The sequence below is a fragment of the Pelophylax lessonae genome, assembly GCF_965119305.1.
Source record: "Pelophylax lessonae genome assembly, chromosome: 3".
Classification (NCBI taxonomy): domain Eukaryota; kingdom Metazoa; phylum Chordata; class Amphibia; order Anura; family Ranidae; genus Pelophylax; species Pelophylax lessonae.
The window spans coordinates 557418190-557436695 of NC_138770.1; the positions used below are offsets into that span (position 1 = coordinate 557418190).

At 47.9% G+C, this 18506-nt stretch overlaps 1 protein-coding gene across 1 annotated transcript in view; it reads left to right on the top strand.

The window, feature by feature from the left end:
- BUB1 (BUB1 mitotic checkpoint serine/threonine kinase) overlaps window positions 1-18506 on the top strand; it is a gene marked incomplete at its 3' end in the record, with an annotated part of 111631 nt that overhangs the window by 44533 nt on the left and 48592 nt on the right. Inside the window, exons 14-15 of the mRNA XM_082252468.1 lie at window positions 39-138; window positions 3133-3205. Coding sequence (XP_082108594.1) covers window positions 39-138; window positions 3133-3205 — 173 coding nt within the window. The remainder of the gene's footprint in view (window positions 1-38; window positions 139-3132; window positions 3206-18506) is intronic.

Genomic DNA, 18506 nt, shown 5'->3' on the forward strand with positions numbered 1-18506 from the left:
AAGTGGAGTTGCACTTAATGATTTTTTTTCTTTTCTAGATAATTCAGATATGGGTGGCCTTCTGGGACTACATAATCTTCCTCCAGCATTGCCATCTGCCTTTTGCATCTTTGAAGATGATATGGCTAAACCGAATGAGTAAGTTGTAGTATTTCAAGGTTTTTCTGCAAGTGGTGGGCTGATTGGAAAAAATAAAAACGTTCCCCCATCTAAACAAGTGAAGTGGAGGGAGTAATCATTCCTGCTGTGCTATTGTATATAGATGGTGGGACTCCACTGCTGTCAGATTACACTAAACAGTGCTGTAGCCAAATGGCTGCAGCCATTGCTCGAATGAAATGTTTCCAACATTCCTGTTTTGACAGAAGCTGTTTTGTTAAAATGGCTATAGATGGATTAAAATTTGTTCGGTCCCTGATGAGCTGTCTGAATCTTGATCCATTTATGTCCAGGTTAAAGTATTTAAGTCAGAAGGTTTTTTTTATCTTGCATTCTATGCACGAAGATAAAAAGCTTTCTGTGTGCAGCAGCCCTCTAAAACTTACCTGGGCCCCATCTCTATTCAACGATGTTGCAAGAGTGTCTCGGCTGCCCGAGACTCTCCCTCCCTCATTGGTTGAGGCGGCAGCGTAGCGCCATTGGCTCCCGCTGCTGTCAATCAATTTCAGTGAGCCAATGAGGAGAGAAAGGAGGCAGGCCAAGGCATTTTGTCTGAATGGACAGGGAGCAGTGACTCAGCTCAGGTACCCCCATAGCAAACTGCTTGCTGTGGAGGGAGGGGCCAGGAGAGCTAAAGAGGGACCTGAGAAGAGGAGAATCGGGGCTGCTCTGTGCAAAACCACTGCACAGAGCAGGTAAGTATAATATGTTTATTATTTTTTACCAAAAAAAGAGACTTTACAATCACTTTCGGTATGTCATTGAATTCTAACATGCACTCGCTGCTGTAAAAATGAAAGTTTTTTTTTTTGTTCCTAAACGTGGGAAAGTTAAAAATGTATAGTTTTTAATTATACATGTGGGCAGACATTTTTGCTTACATAGGCATGCTCTGCTGCATGGCATTTTACTGCTGGTTTGATTAAAAAGAATGCAGTTGCTGCATGATATAGTGTCAACAACTGTTAGGCCAGGTAAAGTGCAAAATGATTGTTCCATTTATTAGCAACTGTACAAATAGAAATATATTCAACAAAAAATCAAGGAAGAGCAGGCATGTGAAAAACCTAAAAAAAAATGTAGTTCTTCAAACACTGCCGTAAGTACGTAACATAACAAGATAATTAGAAATACAGTGTATTTGCACTTGAAAGTGAATGTGAAAGAACAGAAATGTGGGATCGGCCTGCTTCTGTGGTTTTTAAAGATGCAGGTCCCATGATTCTAGCCCTTTATCTTGACCTCACTACTTCAAGCGTACGTATTTAAAAAAAAAAAAGGACATTTCTGCAATGCATTCTTGTTTCCATATGCTTTATCCTTTCAAAGAAACTGCATGTACAGAGAAATGCTGGTTGATCTGCTTAGTTCGTAAAACCCTGTTATGGGCAGACAACACGCAGCATTTTTGTGGACTGCATTCATCAAAAGGATATAACGGAATGCTTCCATTGGTATATATCAAACTGACCAAAAGAAAGTAATAGAGAGAAGTTCTTTGTTGTGGCTTACGTACACTTTTTGTAAGTTATGGACTTGCAATAAGCATACATAGTGGGAACTGACTCTCTTTAGAGATTGCAGGATGTGTGTTCGTTGTAGGTTAATACACACTAAAGTCGGAGTCCAGTCAAAATAGCGCTACTCATCAGAAAATGTAACGGAAGTGAAGTTCTGAGCAAAAATCGCTTACTGCACATGCGTTCCAATATGGCTGCTATGTGTTCAAATATGTTTCCTAATGGGACAAAACCAGAAGACCACAGCGGATGTCTTCAATTTCACACTTCTTTTAGCAGTAAACTTACCATATATACTGAAATACAGTATTACATTTTTATTATTATAGTATTCTAGTAAATACAGCGACAAGCCTGCAGGCAGAAGGCGACGGGCATCTTGCTACACCCCACACTATTCAGCGCCAAACTGATTATATAGTGAAATAGACAATTTCACTCAGTCGCTGTGAAATAGTCTATTTCAGTATATAAGGTGAGTTAACTTCTACAAAAGTGTGAAATCGAAGACTTGCTTGGGTGTAAGAAGATGTCCGCTGCCGCCTTCATGTTCTGTCAGATTAGGAAACCTATTGGAACGCATTGCGCATGCGCAATAAGCCATTTTGTTCGCAACTTCGCGTCTGTTGCCCTTTCTGATGAGTAGCGGTATTCTGTAAGAACACCGGCCCTAGACTGTTCAAATCTCGGGTGGTTCAGCAGGGACCGGTGTGATTCAAAACAGTGTATGGGCACGCTGATTGTACACAAGGAGAACACAATAGCTCAGTGGCAGGGATTCCCCCATCAACACTGACTGATGGGGAATCAAACGATTTTCTTTCCTGTGGTAAAAGCAATAAAGCAAGGAAAAGTTGGTACACCTAAAGTGGTTGTAAAGTCACAAGGTTTTTTTTATCCTAATGCATTCTATGCATTAGGATAAAAAGCCTTCTGTTTGCAGCAGCCCCCCTATTACTTGCCTGAGCCCCATCTCGATCCATCGATGCTGTACGAGAGCCTCGACTGTCCGGGATTCCCCTTCTCATTGACTGAGACAGCAGCGCGGTGCCATCGGCTCCCGCTTCTGTCAGTCAATGAGGAGAGAAAGGGGACGAGGCCTGAACGCGGCTCCGTGTTTGAATGGACACAGGAAGCTTTTGGCTCAGGTGCCCCCATAGCAAGCTGCTTGCTGTGTAGGCACTGAACAGGAGGGAGGGGGTAGGAGCACCGAAGAGGGACCTGAGAAGAGGAGGATTTGGGCTGCTCTGTGTAAAACCACTGCACAGAGCAGGTAAGTATAACTAACATGTTATTTTTAATAAATATGAGACTTTAGTATCACTTTAAGCGATATAGTATGCTGGGATTGTTCATGTACAGCTTGTTTTAGTTGTATGCTGACTTTTATCTGGCCCCTGTTCTTTATGGCTGCCTTCAGTCACTTTAAGCAGAGCTATTTCTCTTTTTTCAGGCCTTCTAATGTCAAACCAACAGAGGTGAAGACCTTTGGAGAGCGTCCCGCACTCAGACCTGCTCCTAAAAGTGTAAGTTCCTATTCACTGACAAAATCATCTAATTTCCACAATTGGAACATGTTTGGGGTAAAGGGATTTTTCTCTTACGTCCTCCGACAGTCGCCGCCTCTTCATATTCGTCACATATGGGGTATTAGACTTTGCTCCGAAGGAGTAGCTAGGCAACAGAATATGTTAATAAAGCTTTTAACATATCCAACATATCCCACCCTCAAGGGGTGGTCCCCTCAGTCAATACCCTCCTACTTCCTGCAACCATATCTCAGTTTTAATGTCTAGCTTGTCAGGAGTGGCTGGCTCTCTCTGTGCTGGGACTTTATGTCCCAGACTCTTTCTTCTTTTTAATATTTTGTTTTGAGTTTTTCTCTCTACCTTTTACTTAGCTGTTGTTTTATCAGCGTTAGTTAGTTCTTCGGACGAAGAGGATCATGCGGACTGGGTCTCGGGCTGATCCCCCTGGTCGCAGGTCGTGGGTCAGTGGCTTCCCAGTCTGCCATCGAGCGTTCAGCCAGGTAACGCTCCTGGCATAGTGAACGACCCGTCCCTGTTCGGTGCAGGGATGCTTGGTGAGGTGGCTACCTCACTGGACGCTGTGCGGTTTCTTAACCCACGTTCGGAGCGTCTTGTATGCGACTCTCCCTGCCTCATGTGTAGCGGCTTGTTCGCCTGTGCGGGTCCCCCACACCGTGGTGAGGTAAGTGTATTTATGTGGGGACCTGTCTGTCTGGAGGGGTGTCAGTCTGGGACTGTGTAACCTGTCTCTATGCACACTGTTTGTCTCCCTATCTCTCGGCTGCATGCTGTGGGCTGCAAGGGGGGGGGGGGAGTCGTGTGGCACTATGGGTGTCAGCATGATCAGTGTGGAAAGCTGTGTGCTGTTGGGCATGTTTTATGGCATGTTTGGGCACTTACAGCGATCGCTGCGGCGATCGGTTCTGTTTTTTTACATACAGACATGTGTGCATTACTGCACTGTGGAGCGACGGTTTCGGCGCCAAAAGACGCCATTTTGCCTGCCCTCGCTCCGGCCGCATGTTTTACATGCATGGCGGCCATTTTCTTGTAGCCTCCATAGGTTTACATAGAGCGCCCTAGCAGCATCACTTCCTCTTCCCAGGAACAACGATCGAGGCAGCAGCAGCGGCGAGGGTCTCCTCAGGTTTTATCCTTCTGTTTCTTGCTTGCCATTGCCTGTGTTCAGTTTACATATCCCTGTGGGGGTCTCATTGTGCTTAGTGTGACGCGGTGGGCTGCGCTTGCCGCGCTTGCTGAAAGGGGCAGTTAACCCTTGGTTGTCTGGCATTACAGGGGCAATGGATTCTCAGGAGGGCAAATTTCCTACAGTATTGGTGGAAAGCCAGGGGACCGCTGCTTCCCCCCCAGGGGGGGATTTAGCCACTATTGTGGCTGGCCTTGCTGCTCAGGTGCAAATGCTGGTGGCTGCTCAATCTACCAAAAGGCCCAGAGTTGTGCTCTCCTCTGATTCTGAGGGTGAAGGTGATGGGGCTGTTCTAGCTGGGGCTTCCCTATCGGGGTCCCGCTCCTCTCTTGATCTAGTGGGGTCTGAGGTGGAGGCTGAAGTTGAGGGGGTTGATAATTCTCCCCCTGGCTCGCCTGAAGAGCTTGCAATCATGGATGAGTTGATTGCTTCTATTAAGCAAACGCTACGTTTGCAGGACGAAGTGTGTCCCCCCGCTGCCTTGGCGGCTTATGGGACGCAGAGGAAACGCAGGACGCCACAGGTTTTCCCCTGCAATGCTGATTTTCAGCGCGCTGTTAAGGATCAATGGCGCGATCTGCGCAAACCTTTTGCGGTACCAAGTAGATTCAAGCTGCGTTATCCTTTTTCACCTGCCACTGATGAAAGGTGGTGCGTGCCTCCACCAGTGGATCATGCGATTGCGGTTTTGAACAAGGCCACTGCGATTCCTGCAGAGGGTTCACCCATTTTCCGTGATGCCACAGATAGGAGACTGGAGTCTCTGGCCCGTCATACGTATTCTGTTACGGGTTCTATGCTTGAAGCTCTGTTTGCTTCTCTCATGGCGGCCCAGGCGATCGCAAGTTGGACGCAGATGCTTAGGCGCGTCTTGGTGGCCGACTCGGCCTCGCCGGCGACCCTGGATATGGTGGATCAGATCCACCAGGGTGTCATGTATCTGTGTGATGCGGACCTGGACCTGATTCCGTTGGCTGCACGGGTGCACAGTGTGGCGGTGTTGTCTCGCCGCCTGGTTTGGTTAAAATGTTGGTCGGTGGACCAATCTTCGCGTAAGACCTTAGCCAATCTGCCTTATGATGGGTCTCGCCTTTTTGGGGAGTCCCTGGATGTGTTGATTAAGGGAATCACCGGGGGTAAGAGCACTCTCTTGCCCCATTTCCCCAAGGCTAAGGGGGCTTCTGGGAAGAAGCATGCTAATTTTCGGCCCCCTCAGGGGTCCTTTCGTGCCTTTCGGCCGCACTACAAGGGCAAGCCGTTCAAAGGTCAAGGCTCTCAGAAGAAGCCCTGGTCTGGTAAGCAGAAGTCCGGCCAATCCGGTCCTGCAGCCCATAACAGTTCGGCCTGAAGGGGCGCCCTCACCCAGTTTTGGGGTGGGGGGACGCTTGCTCGGTTTTCTTCAGCCCTGGTTGGCCCGTGTGCGGGACAGATGGGTTCAGGAAATCGTTCGGTCTGGTTACAAGATCGAGTTTCTCTCTCGGCCGGAGAGCAGATTTTTTCCTTCAAATCTTCAACTGTCTCCGGAGCGCCTGCGGGACCTACACCTGGCGGTGCAGGACCTGAGGGCTCAGGGAGTGGTGGTTCCGGTGCCTCATCGGGACAGATTTCGGGGGTTTTATTCAAACCTGTTCACCGTGCCCAGGAAGGAGGGCAAGGTTCTTCTGATTCTGGACTTGAAGGCTCTGAACTGCTCTGTGCGGGTTCGCAAGTTCCGCATGGAATCCCTGCGGTCGGTGGTGGCTGCCCTGGTTCCGGGGGAATTCATGGCCTCCATCGATTTGAAGGATGCGTATCTTCACATCCCCATCTTCGAGGGTCACCAGAGGTACCTTCGATTTGCCATTGCGGAGGATCACTACCAGTTCGTGGCGTTGCCTTTTGGCCTCGCCTCGGCTCCGCGGGTCTTCACCAAGGTGCTTGCACCGGTTCTGGCATTATTGAGGGCCCAGGGCATTTCTGTCCTGGGGTATCTGGACGACATTCTGGTTCGGTCTGCGACCAGCCAGGGTCTGGAGCAGGACCTGTCTGTCACGATGCAAACTCTGCAGGAGTTTGGTTGGACGATAAATTTTCCAAAGTCGGCACTGAGTCCGTCTGTTCGTCTTCCCTACCTGGGAATGATTTTGGACTCGGTGCAGGCGAAGGTCTTCCTGCCGGACGACAAACTCAGAACTCTTCAGGAGGAAGTCAGGTCCCTCCGGGATGTTCCGCAATCGTCTCTACGGACGTGCATGAGATGTCTGGGATTGATGGTCTCGGCCTTCGAGGCGATTCCCTTCGCCCAGTTTCACACGCGGGGTCTCCAAGCGGAGATCCTGTCCAAGTGGGACGGGCGACCTCAATCTCTGGATCTTCAGATCTCGTTGAGTCATCGCACCAGAAAAGACCTTCTGTGGTGGCTCCAGTCCCCGATGGTGTCCGGGGGCAAGTCGTTTCGTCCGATCTCGTGGACGGTAATCACCACGGATGCCAGCCTGTCGGGCTGGGGTGGTGTTCTGGGCGTTCTGTCCGCCCAGGGAACTTGGTCGGAGGGGGAGTCCTCCCTTCCGATCAACATTCTGGAATTGCGTGCGATAAGTCTGTCTTCGTCGCTGGACGGACCGGCTGCAGGGCTGCCCGGTTCGGGTGCAGACGGACAATGCCACGGCGGTGGCCTACATCAACCACCAAGGGGGCACCAGGAGTGCCCGAGCGGCTCGGGAAGTGGCCGACATTCTGTCTTGGGCCGAGACTCATGTCCCGGCGATAACGGCGGTTCACATTCCGGGGGTGGAGAACTGGCAGGCGGACTATCTGAGTCGCCAGACCCTGGATCAGGGGGAATGGTCTCTCCACCCGGCTGTCTTCCAGATGTTGTGCGCGAAGTGGGGTCTTCCAGATGTGGACCTGTTCGCGTCACGTCTCAACAACAAGGTGAGGAGGTTCGTGGCACGGACGCGCGACCCTCGGGCAGACGCGTCGGACGCGTTAGTGGCCCCGTGGCATCAGTACAGACTGATGTATGCGTTTCCACCGATCCAGTTGCTGTCCAGGTTCCTTCGCAGGTTTCAATCGGAACGCAACACGGTGATTCTTGTGGCACCGGACTGGCCTCGCCGGTCCTGGTACGCAGACCTCGTGAATCTGGCGGTCGACGCCCCGTGGCTTCTGCCTCTTCGAGACGATCTACTGTCTCAAGGACCGATATACCATCCTGCTTTACAGTCGCTGGCTTTGACGGCCTGGCTGTTGAAACCGATGTCCTGAAGGAGAGGGGTCTCTCTCCGGAGGTCGTTCATACTTTAATCAACGCGAGGAAGTCTTCCTCTGGGAAGGTTTACTACCGTACTTGGAAGGCCTATTTTGCCTGGTGTGAGTCCAGGGGGTTTTCACCCCGCACGTACTCTGTGTCCCGTGTGCTGTCTTTCCTTCAAGCGGGTGTTGATCAGCGCTTGGCGCTGGCTACGATAAAGGGTCAGGTGTCTGCTCTGGCCGTTCTGTTTCAACGTCCCGTGGCATCCAACCTTTTGGTTGGCACCTTTATTCAGGGTGTGCGGCATCTGGTTCCTCCTAGGAGGGATCCTCTGCCCCCTTGGGACTTGAATCTCATGCTATCTGTGTTACAACGTGCTCCTTTTGAACAGATCAGGGAGATCTCGTTGTCTATGTTATCCAAAAAGGTCGCCTTTTTGGTGGCGATCACTTCGGCTCGCAGAGTGTCGGAACTGGCGGCTTTGTCCTGCAAGTCTCCGTACTTGGTTATTCATTTGGATAAGGTGGTCTTACGACCTAATCCTTCCTTTCTTCCGAAACGTGTTTCGGAATTCCATCTTAATGAGGACATTGTCTTGCCTTCGTTGTGCACGAAGCCTAAACATCCACAGGAGGTGAGATTGCACTCTTTGGATGTTGTTCGGGCGATCAGGGTTTACCTTCGATCGACTGAGTCTTTTCGTAAAACGGACTCCTTGTTTGTTCTTCCAGAGGGTCCTCGGAAGGGCATGGCGGCTTCGGCCTCTACCATCGCTAAATGGATCAGACAGACCATTGAACAGGCCTATGCCTTGCAGGGGAAGGTTCCCCCTGTGCCTGTGAAGGCGCACTCTACTAGATCTCTGAGTACGTCTTGGGCCTGTCGTCATGGGGCTTCTGTAGCCCAGGTGTGTAAGGCGGCGACTTGGTCGACCGTGCACACTTTCACAAAATTCTACAAAGTAGATGTTCGGGCATCGGCGGATGCTTCCTTTGGCCGCAAGGTTCTTAGTGCGGCTGTTCCCTAGGGTCCCTTGTTGGGGACTCCTGGCTGTTGGGATAAGTTTTGTATCCCCTGGTTTTTGCCTTTTCCTGGGTTGTTGCTCCTGTTGAGCACTTGTTTTTTGCTGTTGCCCAGCTGGTTTCCTTCCTTTGGTAAGGTTCCTTTCTTGATGTGGAAACTGCGTTGCCTTTCGGCGCGGATGTGTTTCCCACCCCTCATGTTTGCACTGCTTTGGGACGTCCCCATATGTGACGAATATGAAGAGGCGGCGACTGTCGGAGGACGTAAGAGAAAACGGAATTTTTGTAAAATCTTACCTGTAAAATTCCTTTCTCTGAGTCCTCCGACAGTCGCCGCCCCCGCCCCTCTTTTGGGGTTTGGTTGTATACTCTACTGCTATTCCACTAAAACTGAGATATGGTTGCAGGAAGTAGGAGGGTATTGACTGAGGGGACCACCCCTTGAGGGTGGGATATGTTGGATATGTTAAAAGCTTTATTAACATATTCTGTTGCCTAGCTACTCTTTCGGAGCAAAGTCTAATACCCCATATGTGACGAATATGAAGAGGCGGCGACTGTCGGAGGACTCAGAGAAAGGAATTTTACAGGTAAGATTTTACAAAAATTCCGTTTTTCGGTACCGCCCTACGACATTACACAACTAAATCAATCAAATTTATTTATTTATTTTGCATATACAAAAACAAAATTCTAATATTAAATCAAAACAATACACTTAAAGTGCTTAAATGAGTCCCTCTGTACAGTCCCTTTACACCTTTCCAGGAGGATGTTTATCCAGGGTTAGCTCCAAAAGTTATGTAGGTATGAGCATTCAAACTCTCAACATGTTTTGCGGTTGCCTGCTTCTTCAGGAGAAAAGACAGCAAAAGAGGGGGGCCAAAAACTATAAATAATAATAGAAAACGTGCAAAATATGGTGTTCAGTTGATAGCGTTAAACTTGCATATTCTGCAAACATTCCAAAGGAAATATGTAAGGATATTTACCTCAGACTGAGTCAACCCAATCGGCAAACCACAAGAGGCACCAAGGTTAATGCCCCCGGGCGAGCATGGAAGCAGATCCAAAAGACCCCTGCGAGTGCTAAATATAATACAATGTGTTATGATATGTGATAAGTTCCAATGCACTGTTGTCAGATATATTGCAACATGCAGGACGTAACATGCATGCCATCATGGCATATAGAGAAGGTCACAGGCTATACTGGTGGTGGAGTAAGTGGAACACAGATGGGTTTTTAGGTCCTAAACAGAGGTTTATTATCAAAATTGAAATATCCCACTTGTACTTCCACCAATTTGGTGGTGTGGAAGTACCAATGTTGTATCCAAAGGGAAAAAAATACATAGGTAAGAGTGCGAATTCCCAAACTGAGCATATAGGGGCAAAAACGGGTATCGTAGAATTCTCAGGTGTAAAAGGGGGATAGATATAGGGAAGATGTAAACTTACCTAATATAGGTAATCAGCTTGTTATTTAGGCGGTTGAAAAATCTCTAAAATCTCTTTGCCCCAACTCTCCAAACATGTTCTACTATGAATTATGGGATGTGGGTACCTGTACTATACACTATGTGACCTTTTTAAATACTCTGTAATTGCCATTTATTTCACTGGTAATATTTCTGATGGTACTTTTGTATTGTCGCAGAAAATGCAGTTATTTGAGTACAGACGCTCCTCGTTTAACCGCTTGCCGACTGCTCACAGTATATTTACTCCGGCAGTCAGCCCCTCACAGGCAGAGTGACGTAGGTCTACGTCGCTCGCCTGTGAGGCTCTGGGGAGCGAGCGCGTGGTCACGGACCCCCCCCCCCCCCGCGCGTGTGACTAGCGGACCCGATGTCCGCCGGTCACTCGGCGATCGGCGGGGGAGAGGGAGAATGTCAGGCAGCTTATGTAAACAAGCCACCTGTCATTCTCCTCGGTGTAAAGACACTGATCACACGGATCTACTATGTAGATCCATTGATCAGTGTCCTTACAGCTCAAACCACAGCCAATCGCAGTAGAAAGCACGCCCCTAGGGACACACACAGCCCCTCCCTCCCAAATAAAGTTAACCCCTTCACTACCAGTGTATTTTTACAGTAACAGTGCATATATATAGCGCTGATTACTGTAGAAATGTCACTGGTAACCCCAAAAGTGTCAAAAATGTCAGTCAAGGGTCCGATCTGTCCGCCCCAATGTCACAGTACTGCATAAAAAAATCGCAGATCGCCGCCATTACACGTTAAAAAAAAAAACAACAAAAATGACAAAAATCTTTCCCTTTGTTAGTAAACACGATAACTTTTGCGCAAACCAATCAAAATACGCTTTTTGCTTTTTTTTTTTTTTTTTTTTTTTTTTTTTACCAAACATATGTATCATAAAACAAATTGGCTGAAAATTTTAAAAAATTTTGATTTTTACATTTTTTTTGGGGGGAATTTCATATAAAAAAAATGTGAAAAATATTGTTATTTTTGCGAAATGTACGCTCTTTTTTTGTTTATAGCGCAAAAAGTAAAAATCGCACGGGTGATCAAATACCACCAAAAGAAAGCTCTGTTTGTGGGAAAAAAAGGACGTCAAATTCGTTTAGGTACAGCGTCGCACGACCGCGCAATTGTCCGTTAAAGTCACGCAGTGCCGAATCGCAAAATACCCCCTGGTCGTTTAGCAGGAAAATCCTCCGGGGCTTAAGTGGTTAACGACTGCTCAGACTTAAAACCAGCTTTTTAGGCACTGTACATCATTGTATTGTACACAACAGAATTTTTGTTTTCTGTACTCATCCAAATTAAAACCATGTTATTGAGTTGGAGTTTTGTGTTTAGACCTTTTTTTTTCAGAGTACAGTAGTTAGAATATTAATTAAAATATTGATTATGCGTTGCCCCTCTTTTAATACCCAAATCCTTTAACAACCTGGTCGCTGGAACGGAACCTGGTCGTTAAGTGAGGAGAGCCTGTATACACAAAGCCTTCTTTAGAGTAAATGGCTAGACTACTGCTGTTTTTTTTTTTAGCCTTTAGGACTAAGGCGCGGTTGCTTCTTACCAATGTGTTGACCCTCATCTAAGGAGGTGCAAACAGAATAGAATTTGTTATAGCATAGCATTTGATTTGCTTGTATCTCGGTAAACATAGTTTTGAACTAAGGCTGCTCTGTCTTTTTTTATTGTAGCACAGTTTGTCTTGGGTAGTCTATTCTCTGAAATGGACTTTATTAAAAGCCGTGTCGGTAACCAAGGAAAAAAGAAAAATGAATTATCTTTTGAAGTCCTATTATTTCTACTGTATTACAATGTCTCTGTACAAACGATGCATGACTCTTGTTCCTAAGTCTACATCACCTGCAGCCTGTAATATGTTTCTATATTGTCATTTTATCTCCTAATTCCCTAAACTCACACCAAAATGGGTACTTTCCAGCTGGTCATGGCCCTATATGTGTGTAGTTCATTTTGCTCTTGTGTAGGATCCTTTTTTCTGATCTAAACATGCCCCAAAAATGTAATTTAATGATCATATCATTGGCTGTCTGCTTTCAATGGTCTTTTTGCATTTCGGCCCTCCTACTTAGTGATTGTAACGTCCTCCCTTTTTTTTTTTTTTCTTTTCTCCTAAAATAACAAACATGTTATACTTACCTGCTCTGTGTAGTGGTTTTGCACAAGACAGCCCAGATCCTCCTCTTCTCGGGTCCCTCCTCTTCTCTCCTGGCCCCTCCCTCCTGTTGAGTGCCCCACAGCACGCAGCTTGCTATGGGGACACCCAAGCGGGGTCCCAGCTCTCTGTTTTCATTCAGATATGGAGCCCTGTTTCTGCCCCACCCTCTCTCCCGATTCGCTAATTGACTTTGATTAACAGCAGTGGAAGCCAATGGCGCCACTTCTGGGCCTCATCCAATCGGGAAGAGAGCTCTGGATGGCCGAGGAACTCGTAGACATCTCTGGAAGAAGATGGGGTTCAGGTAAGTACTAGGGGGTGCAGGAGGGCAGTTGCTTCACACAGAAGGTTTTTTTATCTTAATGCTTAGAATGCATTAAGATGATAAACCATCTGACTTCACAACCACTTTAAAGCCCTACTTTGGCTCGGGGTCGCTATCTCCCTTTGCCTCCTTCCATCCTGAAGAAATAATGCAGTCTAAAGCCCCGTACACACGTAGCGATTGTCGGCCGAACGATCGGCCATCTTTTGTCCGGTGCTGTCCTGTCGGTTGAAAAGTGATAAAGACTGCACACGAATTTTGTCGGCCAACAACAGCCGACTGCAGAAGTGATGTCATGTGATGGTTAACTTTCCGTGTGTTTTTTTTCTTCTCTGAGCATGCCCAGTCTTGCTCATCTGCTGTTTGTCGGCCGAATTTTGTACTGACTGAGGAACAATCGGCCGTTCTGGTGTTGGCCAACAAAAGTTTTAAAGCCTGCACACCAGATTCTGTTCAGCCGAAAAGTTGCAGTCGGTTGTCGGAAGCATCATACTAACAATCTGACAATCGGCCGATCGGACGTTGGCCGAATATTTACGGCCGACAATCGCTACGTGTGTACGGGCCTTTAGACTTTTTTTTCTTGCTGTCTTACGCTGGATCTCATAGTCATGGGTCCTCTTTGCCCTCTATCTCTATCTAGACTTCCTGCAGACAGATCCCTAATTCTGTGATCCACTTAATGGGGCACTGCTGTACACATTTCCCTAGGAGTCACACGAAGTGGGTTGAATGATGATGGGTGTCATTCAGCCTGGAGTGATGCCATATCGCTGGATAAGTAAGTATGCGAGGGACAGTGCCCGACACTAGGTGAGACTAGCAGTCAGTATTGCTTTTTCTTATTTTTAGCAGCTGGTGGAGGATTGCAAGTTTTAAATATTTGCCCATGCTGGACTTTGGTTTTTTTTTTCTTTTTTTTTTGACACTGAAAAATTATATATACTGTTTTCATATATAACTCTCATCCACTACTTAATGGCCCTGTAATCTATTTTTCATGAAATCCTCTGTTTTTTGTGTCTCCTTGTAACATCCTCCGCAAACTCCTGAACTTCACCCTTTTCCTCTCATTTCCATTTGTTTGAAACAGGCAGTGCATATTGGTGGACTGCTCTATGCACAGTCACATCCCAATGTCCATGGTCCATTTCAGGAGTGGGAGGATTGCTACACTCTTAGTGGGACCATAGAGAACAAATCTAGTCAACACTCTAACAGGAAATTGGATCACAGCAGCTTAAAAAAAGAATTGGGAGATTCAAAGGTTCTTTTATAAGTCGACTTTTTTTTTTTTTTTTTATGTTTTCTATAGGGGGATAGGGAGGGATTAGAACACATATTAGGTTTTTATTGCGGTCTGTGCATAACAGGGAGTTTCACCCTCTTTGTCCTATTTACTATTATCATTGAGTAAGTAAAGAAAATCCCAAATGTTGGTTTGTCCTGTGTGTCAGATCGTTTATATCCTTTGCACAGAACGTTCCTGAAGCCTCCAGACCGTTTTTCATGGTATGTTCCTGGGGTCCTTGTAGGTTTTCCTCACTCACCCTGCTGCAGGCTGTGTTAGGGCTGGGACTTGTGGTACCGCTGGTGCAGCAGTGCGGATTGCATTCTTTGCAGTGTCACAGACCCTTACAGAATATGCAAAGTTCCTAATAGGTGACTTGGAAACGGAGCAGCTCTCGCTGGGCATGATGGAGCGAACGGATCAAATGGTTCAAGCCCTTCTGTATATATGTGATGCGTCTCTGGATGTGGCTCCACTGGTAGCCAGAGTGTCTGAGGTGGGGATTGCTATTAGATGCATGGTGTGACTCAAAAGCTGGTCTGCAGACCAGGCTTCCAAAAAGGCTCTTTCTGACCTTCCCTTTACGGGGGACAGGTTGTTTGGATCCTCCCTGGATGAGTTGATCAAAGGCTTTACGTTTGGGAAGAGTACTCTTCTACCCCAATCCACCAAGGGCCTTCATTTACTTCTAATAGGTGGCCTTTTTGTGCCCCCGGGTCGCAGGAGAAAGGAGCTAAGCCATTCAGGTCTTCTGTGGGTTCCAAGAAGACAGTCGGGTAAGCCGAGAATAGGCCAATCTGGATCTGCGGACACATCCTCGTCTGCATGAAAGGAAGACCTCACCCATTTTTGGGGCAGGGGGACATCTCCGCTTCTTTCCTGAACCATGGACTTCCTTACTTTGATTCAGGACAAATGGGTCCACAAACTGATCCGATCAGGTAACAAGATCGAATTCCGGTCTCGACCGTCGGACAGGTACTTCCCCACCAATCTATGCCTATCTCCAGACCGGTTAGGAGATCTAAGATAGGCGGTACAAGATGTGCTGTCGCAAGGGGTGATTGTGCCGGGTTCCTTCTCAAACGTTTTTCAGGGTTTCTATTCACACCTGTTTACTGTGCCCAGGGAAAGTATGTCCAATCCTGGACCTCAAGGCTCTGAACCACTTTGTGCGGTTATAGAAGTTTCTCTATCGCTCATTGACAGACGTAGTCCTCGGTGATACAGCACCTTCGGGTTATGTTGCCTCCACAGGAGCAGGACTAGACAGGAAATTAAAAAGCTCTGGCCACACCCTAGGTGCAGTCCCAGAGGGTATATCCTCTCTCTCTCTGCCTCAGCAAATCAGTTATTTTCTGTCTAGTTAGGAGTAAGGACCTAGATACCTTGCTGGGATCTTCGGTCCTGGCAAGATTTTTTTCTTAAAAAGATTTTTTAGACAGCTTTTTTCTCCAGTGTTCCTGTGAGATCTTCAAGCAAGAAAGCTGAACTGGGCGACGGGCTGGATGTTGAGATCCGGTGGTCACCCCAGTTCAGCCTACGAGCGCGTGCAGGCCATAGCTCCGCGCTGGGTCGGCCGCGACAAAGTCCCATTAAGGGACTGACCCCGCGAGTTAAACGTCTCGCTGAAACGCCAAAGACCATGAGTCACGGCGTCCGTATTGGTCGACAGCCCTCCCGCCCCGGTGGAGAGGGGTACTGTCAGGAGTTGGTGCCCGCCTGGTTCCGGTATGGTGAGTAGTATGTTCCCCCTTTTCCCCCTGACGGGTCTTGTGGTGAACGCGGGCCCCTCTCTGTATGGTAAGATAGAGTCCCCCTCTATCCTATAACATGGCACAGATCCCCCTACTTTGAGTGTGATTTTATGTGCAAAAAGCCAGGAGGCTTGGTTTGGGAGCTAACAATCTAATTGTATACATGTTTAAAAGATTGTAATCAGTGGCAGTCTGGGAATCTTACTGTGATAAGAATAAGGTACCTACCAGTCAGAAGCCACGGACATGTAGACTGCCTTCCTAGTCAAATCTCCAGCTATAGCAGGCCTTCCGAACGGCCATGAGGTCCGCCAGGGCCGGTACTGCCAACCACGCCAAAAATCCCCATGCAGAGATAGTGTTGTGTGCCCTGCAGCACACCGCTATTCGGTACAGGCCGCCGCCATTTTTTTTGCTGGATTGCACGAGCCGCCATTTTGGCGTAGCCTCGTGTCTCCAGCATGGGGGCGGCCATGTTTGAGGTGATCCAAACACCTCGTGGAGCTAGGGGAGGCGCCGGAAGGCGTGCAGAGGGGCGGAGCCGCCTCCTTTCTTCCTGGGCAGCCAGCCAAAAGACTTCCTGTTTGTCAAGACAGCGCTGTAACCTGTTGCAGTTAAAATCTGAGCATCAAGTGGTGAGCCTGGGGGTCTATCTCTCTCTCTCTCTCTCTCTCTCTCTCTCTCTCTCTCTCTCTCTCTCTCTCTCTCTCTCTCTCTCGATCGATAGGGATCCCTAGCAGGTAACACTAAGGGGCTTTTGTGGCGCTGGGGGTCTGTGAAAAAAAAAAAAAAAAGTTTTTTATTTTTGAATTATATTATCCGGGAAGTTACTGGAATAATCATGGACCCTGCCACACAAATTCCCCCACCTGTTTCCCTCGAGGGGGCCATGGGACCCGCCGGTGTACAGAGTGTAGAGGCATTTACAGCAATTTTGGAGTCTATGGTGGCTCGGGTGGAGGCGGCCTGTCGGGGACGAGGGTCAAGGAAGCGACCCCCGCCTACCCCTATATTATCTGACACCTCTGACTCGGATTCAGAGATGGTCACTGCAGTTGCAGGTCCCTCTGCAAGGGCTGTTACCTCAGGTAAAGCTCCCTCAGACAGTGAGGAGGACGTTTCTTCTCCCGCTATAATTCAGGAAGAAGCATTGGTGGACGCACTAGTTGTGGCAGTGCAAGAAACCTTAAAACTTGAGGTTTTACCGGCAGAAGCAACTGATACAGAGATTCCTTTTGGTACTAACAAGCCCATCAAAACGGTGAAGGTTTTTCCTGTACCCAAGTGTTTTGGTAACAAGATTAAAGGAGAATGGGAGCATTCTAAACGTACCTTTACTATTTCCAAGCGTATTGCTAGACGCTATCCGTTTGAGGAATCCATCATTAAGAAATGGACGGTACCACCAGTGGTGGATCCACCTATTTCCAGGCTGAATAAAGCCACGGTTATCCCAGTGGAGGACACTTCGTCCTTTAAGGATCCGGTGGATCGAAAGATGGAAGCAGAGTCCCGCACCATCTTCTCTCTGATAGGGTCAGCATTTAGACCAGTAATTGTTATTTGTCTAGTTTCCCAGACACTTACGGAATGGGCGAGATTGGTACGCCAAGACCTTAGGGGAAAAGATATTCTCCAGGAAACATCTGATTTGATGGAACAGATTATACAAGGGCTACAGTTTATCTGTGACGCAGCCTTGGACACTACTCCCCTATTAGGGCATGCATCTATGTCAGCGGTAATCCTCAGACGTGTGCTGTGGTTAAAATGCTGGTCAGCTGACCTAGGTTCCAAAAAGACCTTGACGAATCTCCCCTTTCAGGGGAATCGTCTATTTGGGGCCACCCTAGATGAAATCATTAAGGATGCCACTGGGGGCAAGAGCACTTTTTTGCCACAGGCTGCTAAAGCTAAGGGACCTCGCAACAAGCGAGGACCTTTCTTTACCGCCCATAAAGGGTTCGCACGCCCGGCTGGAACAAGCGGGAAAGGCAAGACTCCTCCAGGAGGGTTCAAGAAAGGCTGGTCGGACAAACAGAGGACCAACTCAGCCAAACCCGAAGCAAAGGAGTACACAGCCTGAAGGTGCGCCCCCACCCGGTTTGAGGGTGGGGGGACGTTTTCACCGGTATTCAGGACATTAGATCGAGCATCAACTACTACTACCGGTGCGATTCTTCCCTTCCAACATTTAAGTACTACAGGGAGCGGTAGTCACCGTTCCCTGAATAGATCTTTTCCTTTACCTTTTCCTAAGATTAGTCTCAATTCCCCACAGGAATCGGATCTGGTTGACCAGACAGGCCAAGAAGCCTCTAGCCGGGTGACTTCGGTCCCTGAGGTTCAACCAGAAAAGATCACCCTTCCTGATAGCAATCAGGTATCTGATAAATGTGTGGGAACAGAAAACGACCAGACTTTCTCGGATGGTCGGGGCCAGATAGCTCTAGGGATGCCTGGTTCAGATCCAGTCAGCACCAGTGGTCCTAGAAATTCTAGGCTGGCCTCGTCAAGCCGGCCTGGCCGACTTGGACAGGCTAGTCGCAGACGTTCCGTGGGAACTTCGTCTCAGGGAGTGTCTGTGGTCTCAAGGACCAATTTACCATCGTGCTTTACAGTCGCTGGTTTTAATGGCCTGGCCATTGAGACCCAAGTACTGAAGGACAGAGGTTTGTCAGCTTCAGTCATTCCTACCCTTATTAAAGCAAGGAAAGCGACTTCCAGCAAGGTCTATTATCACACATGGAAGACTTATATTGCGTGGTGCGAATCTTTAGGATTTCCTCCACGTA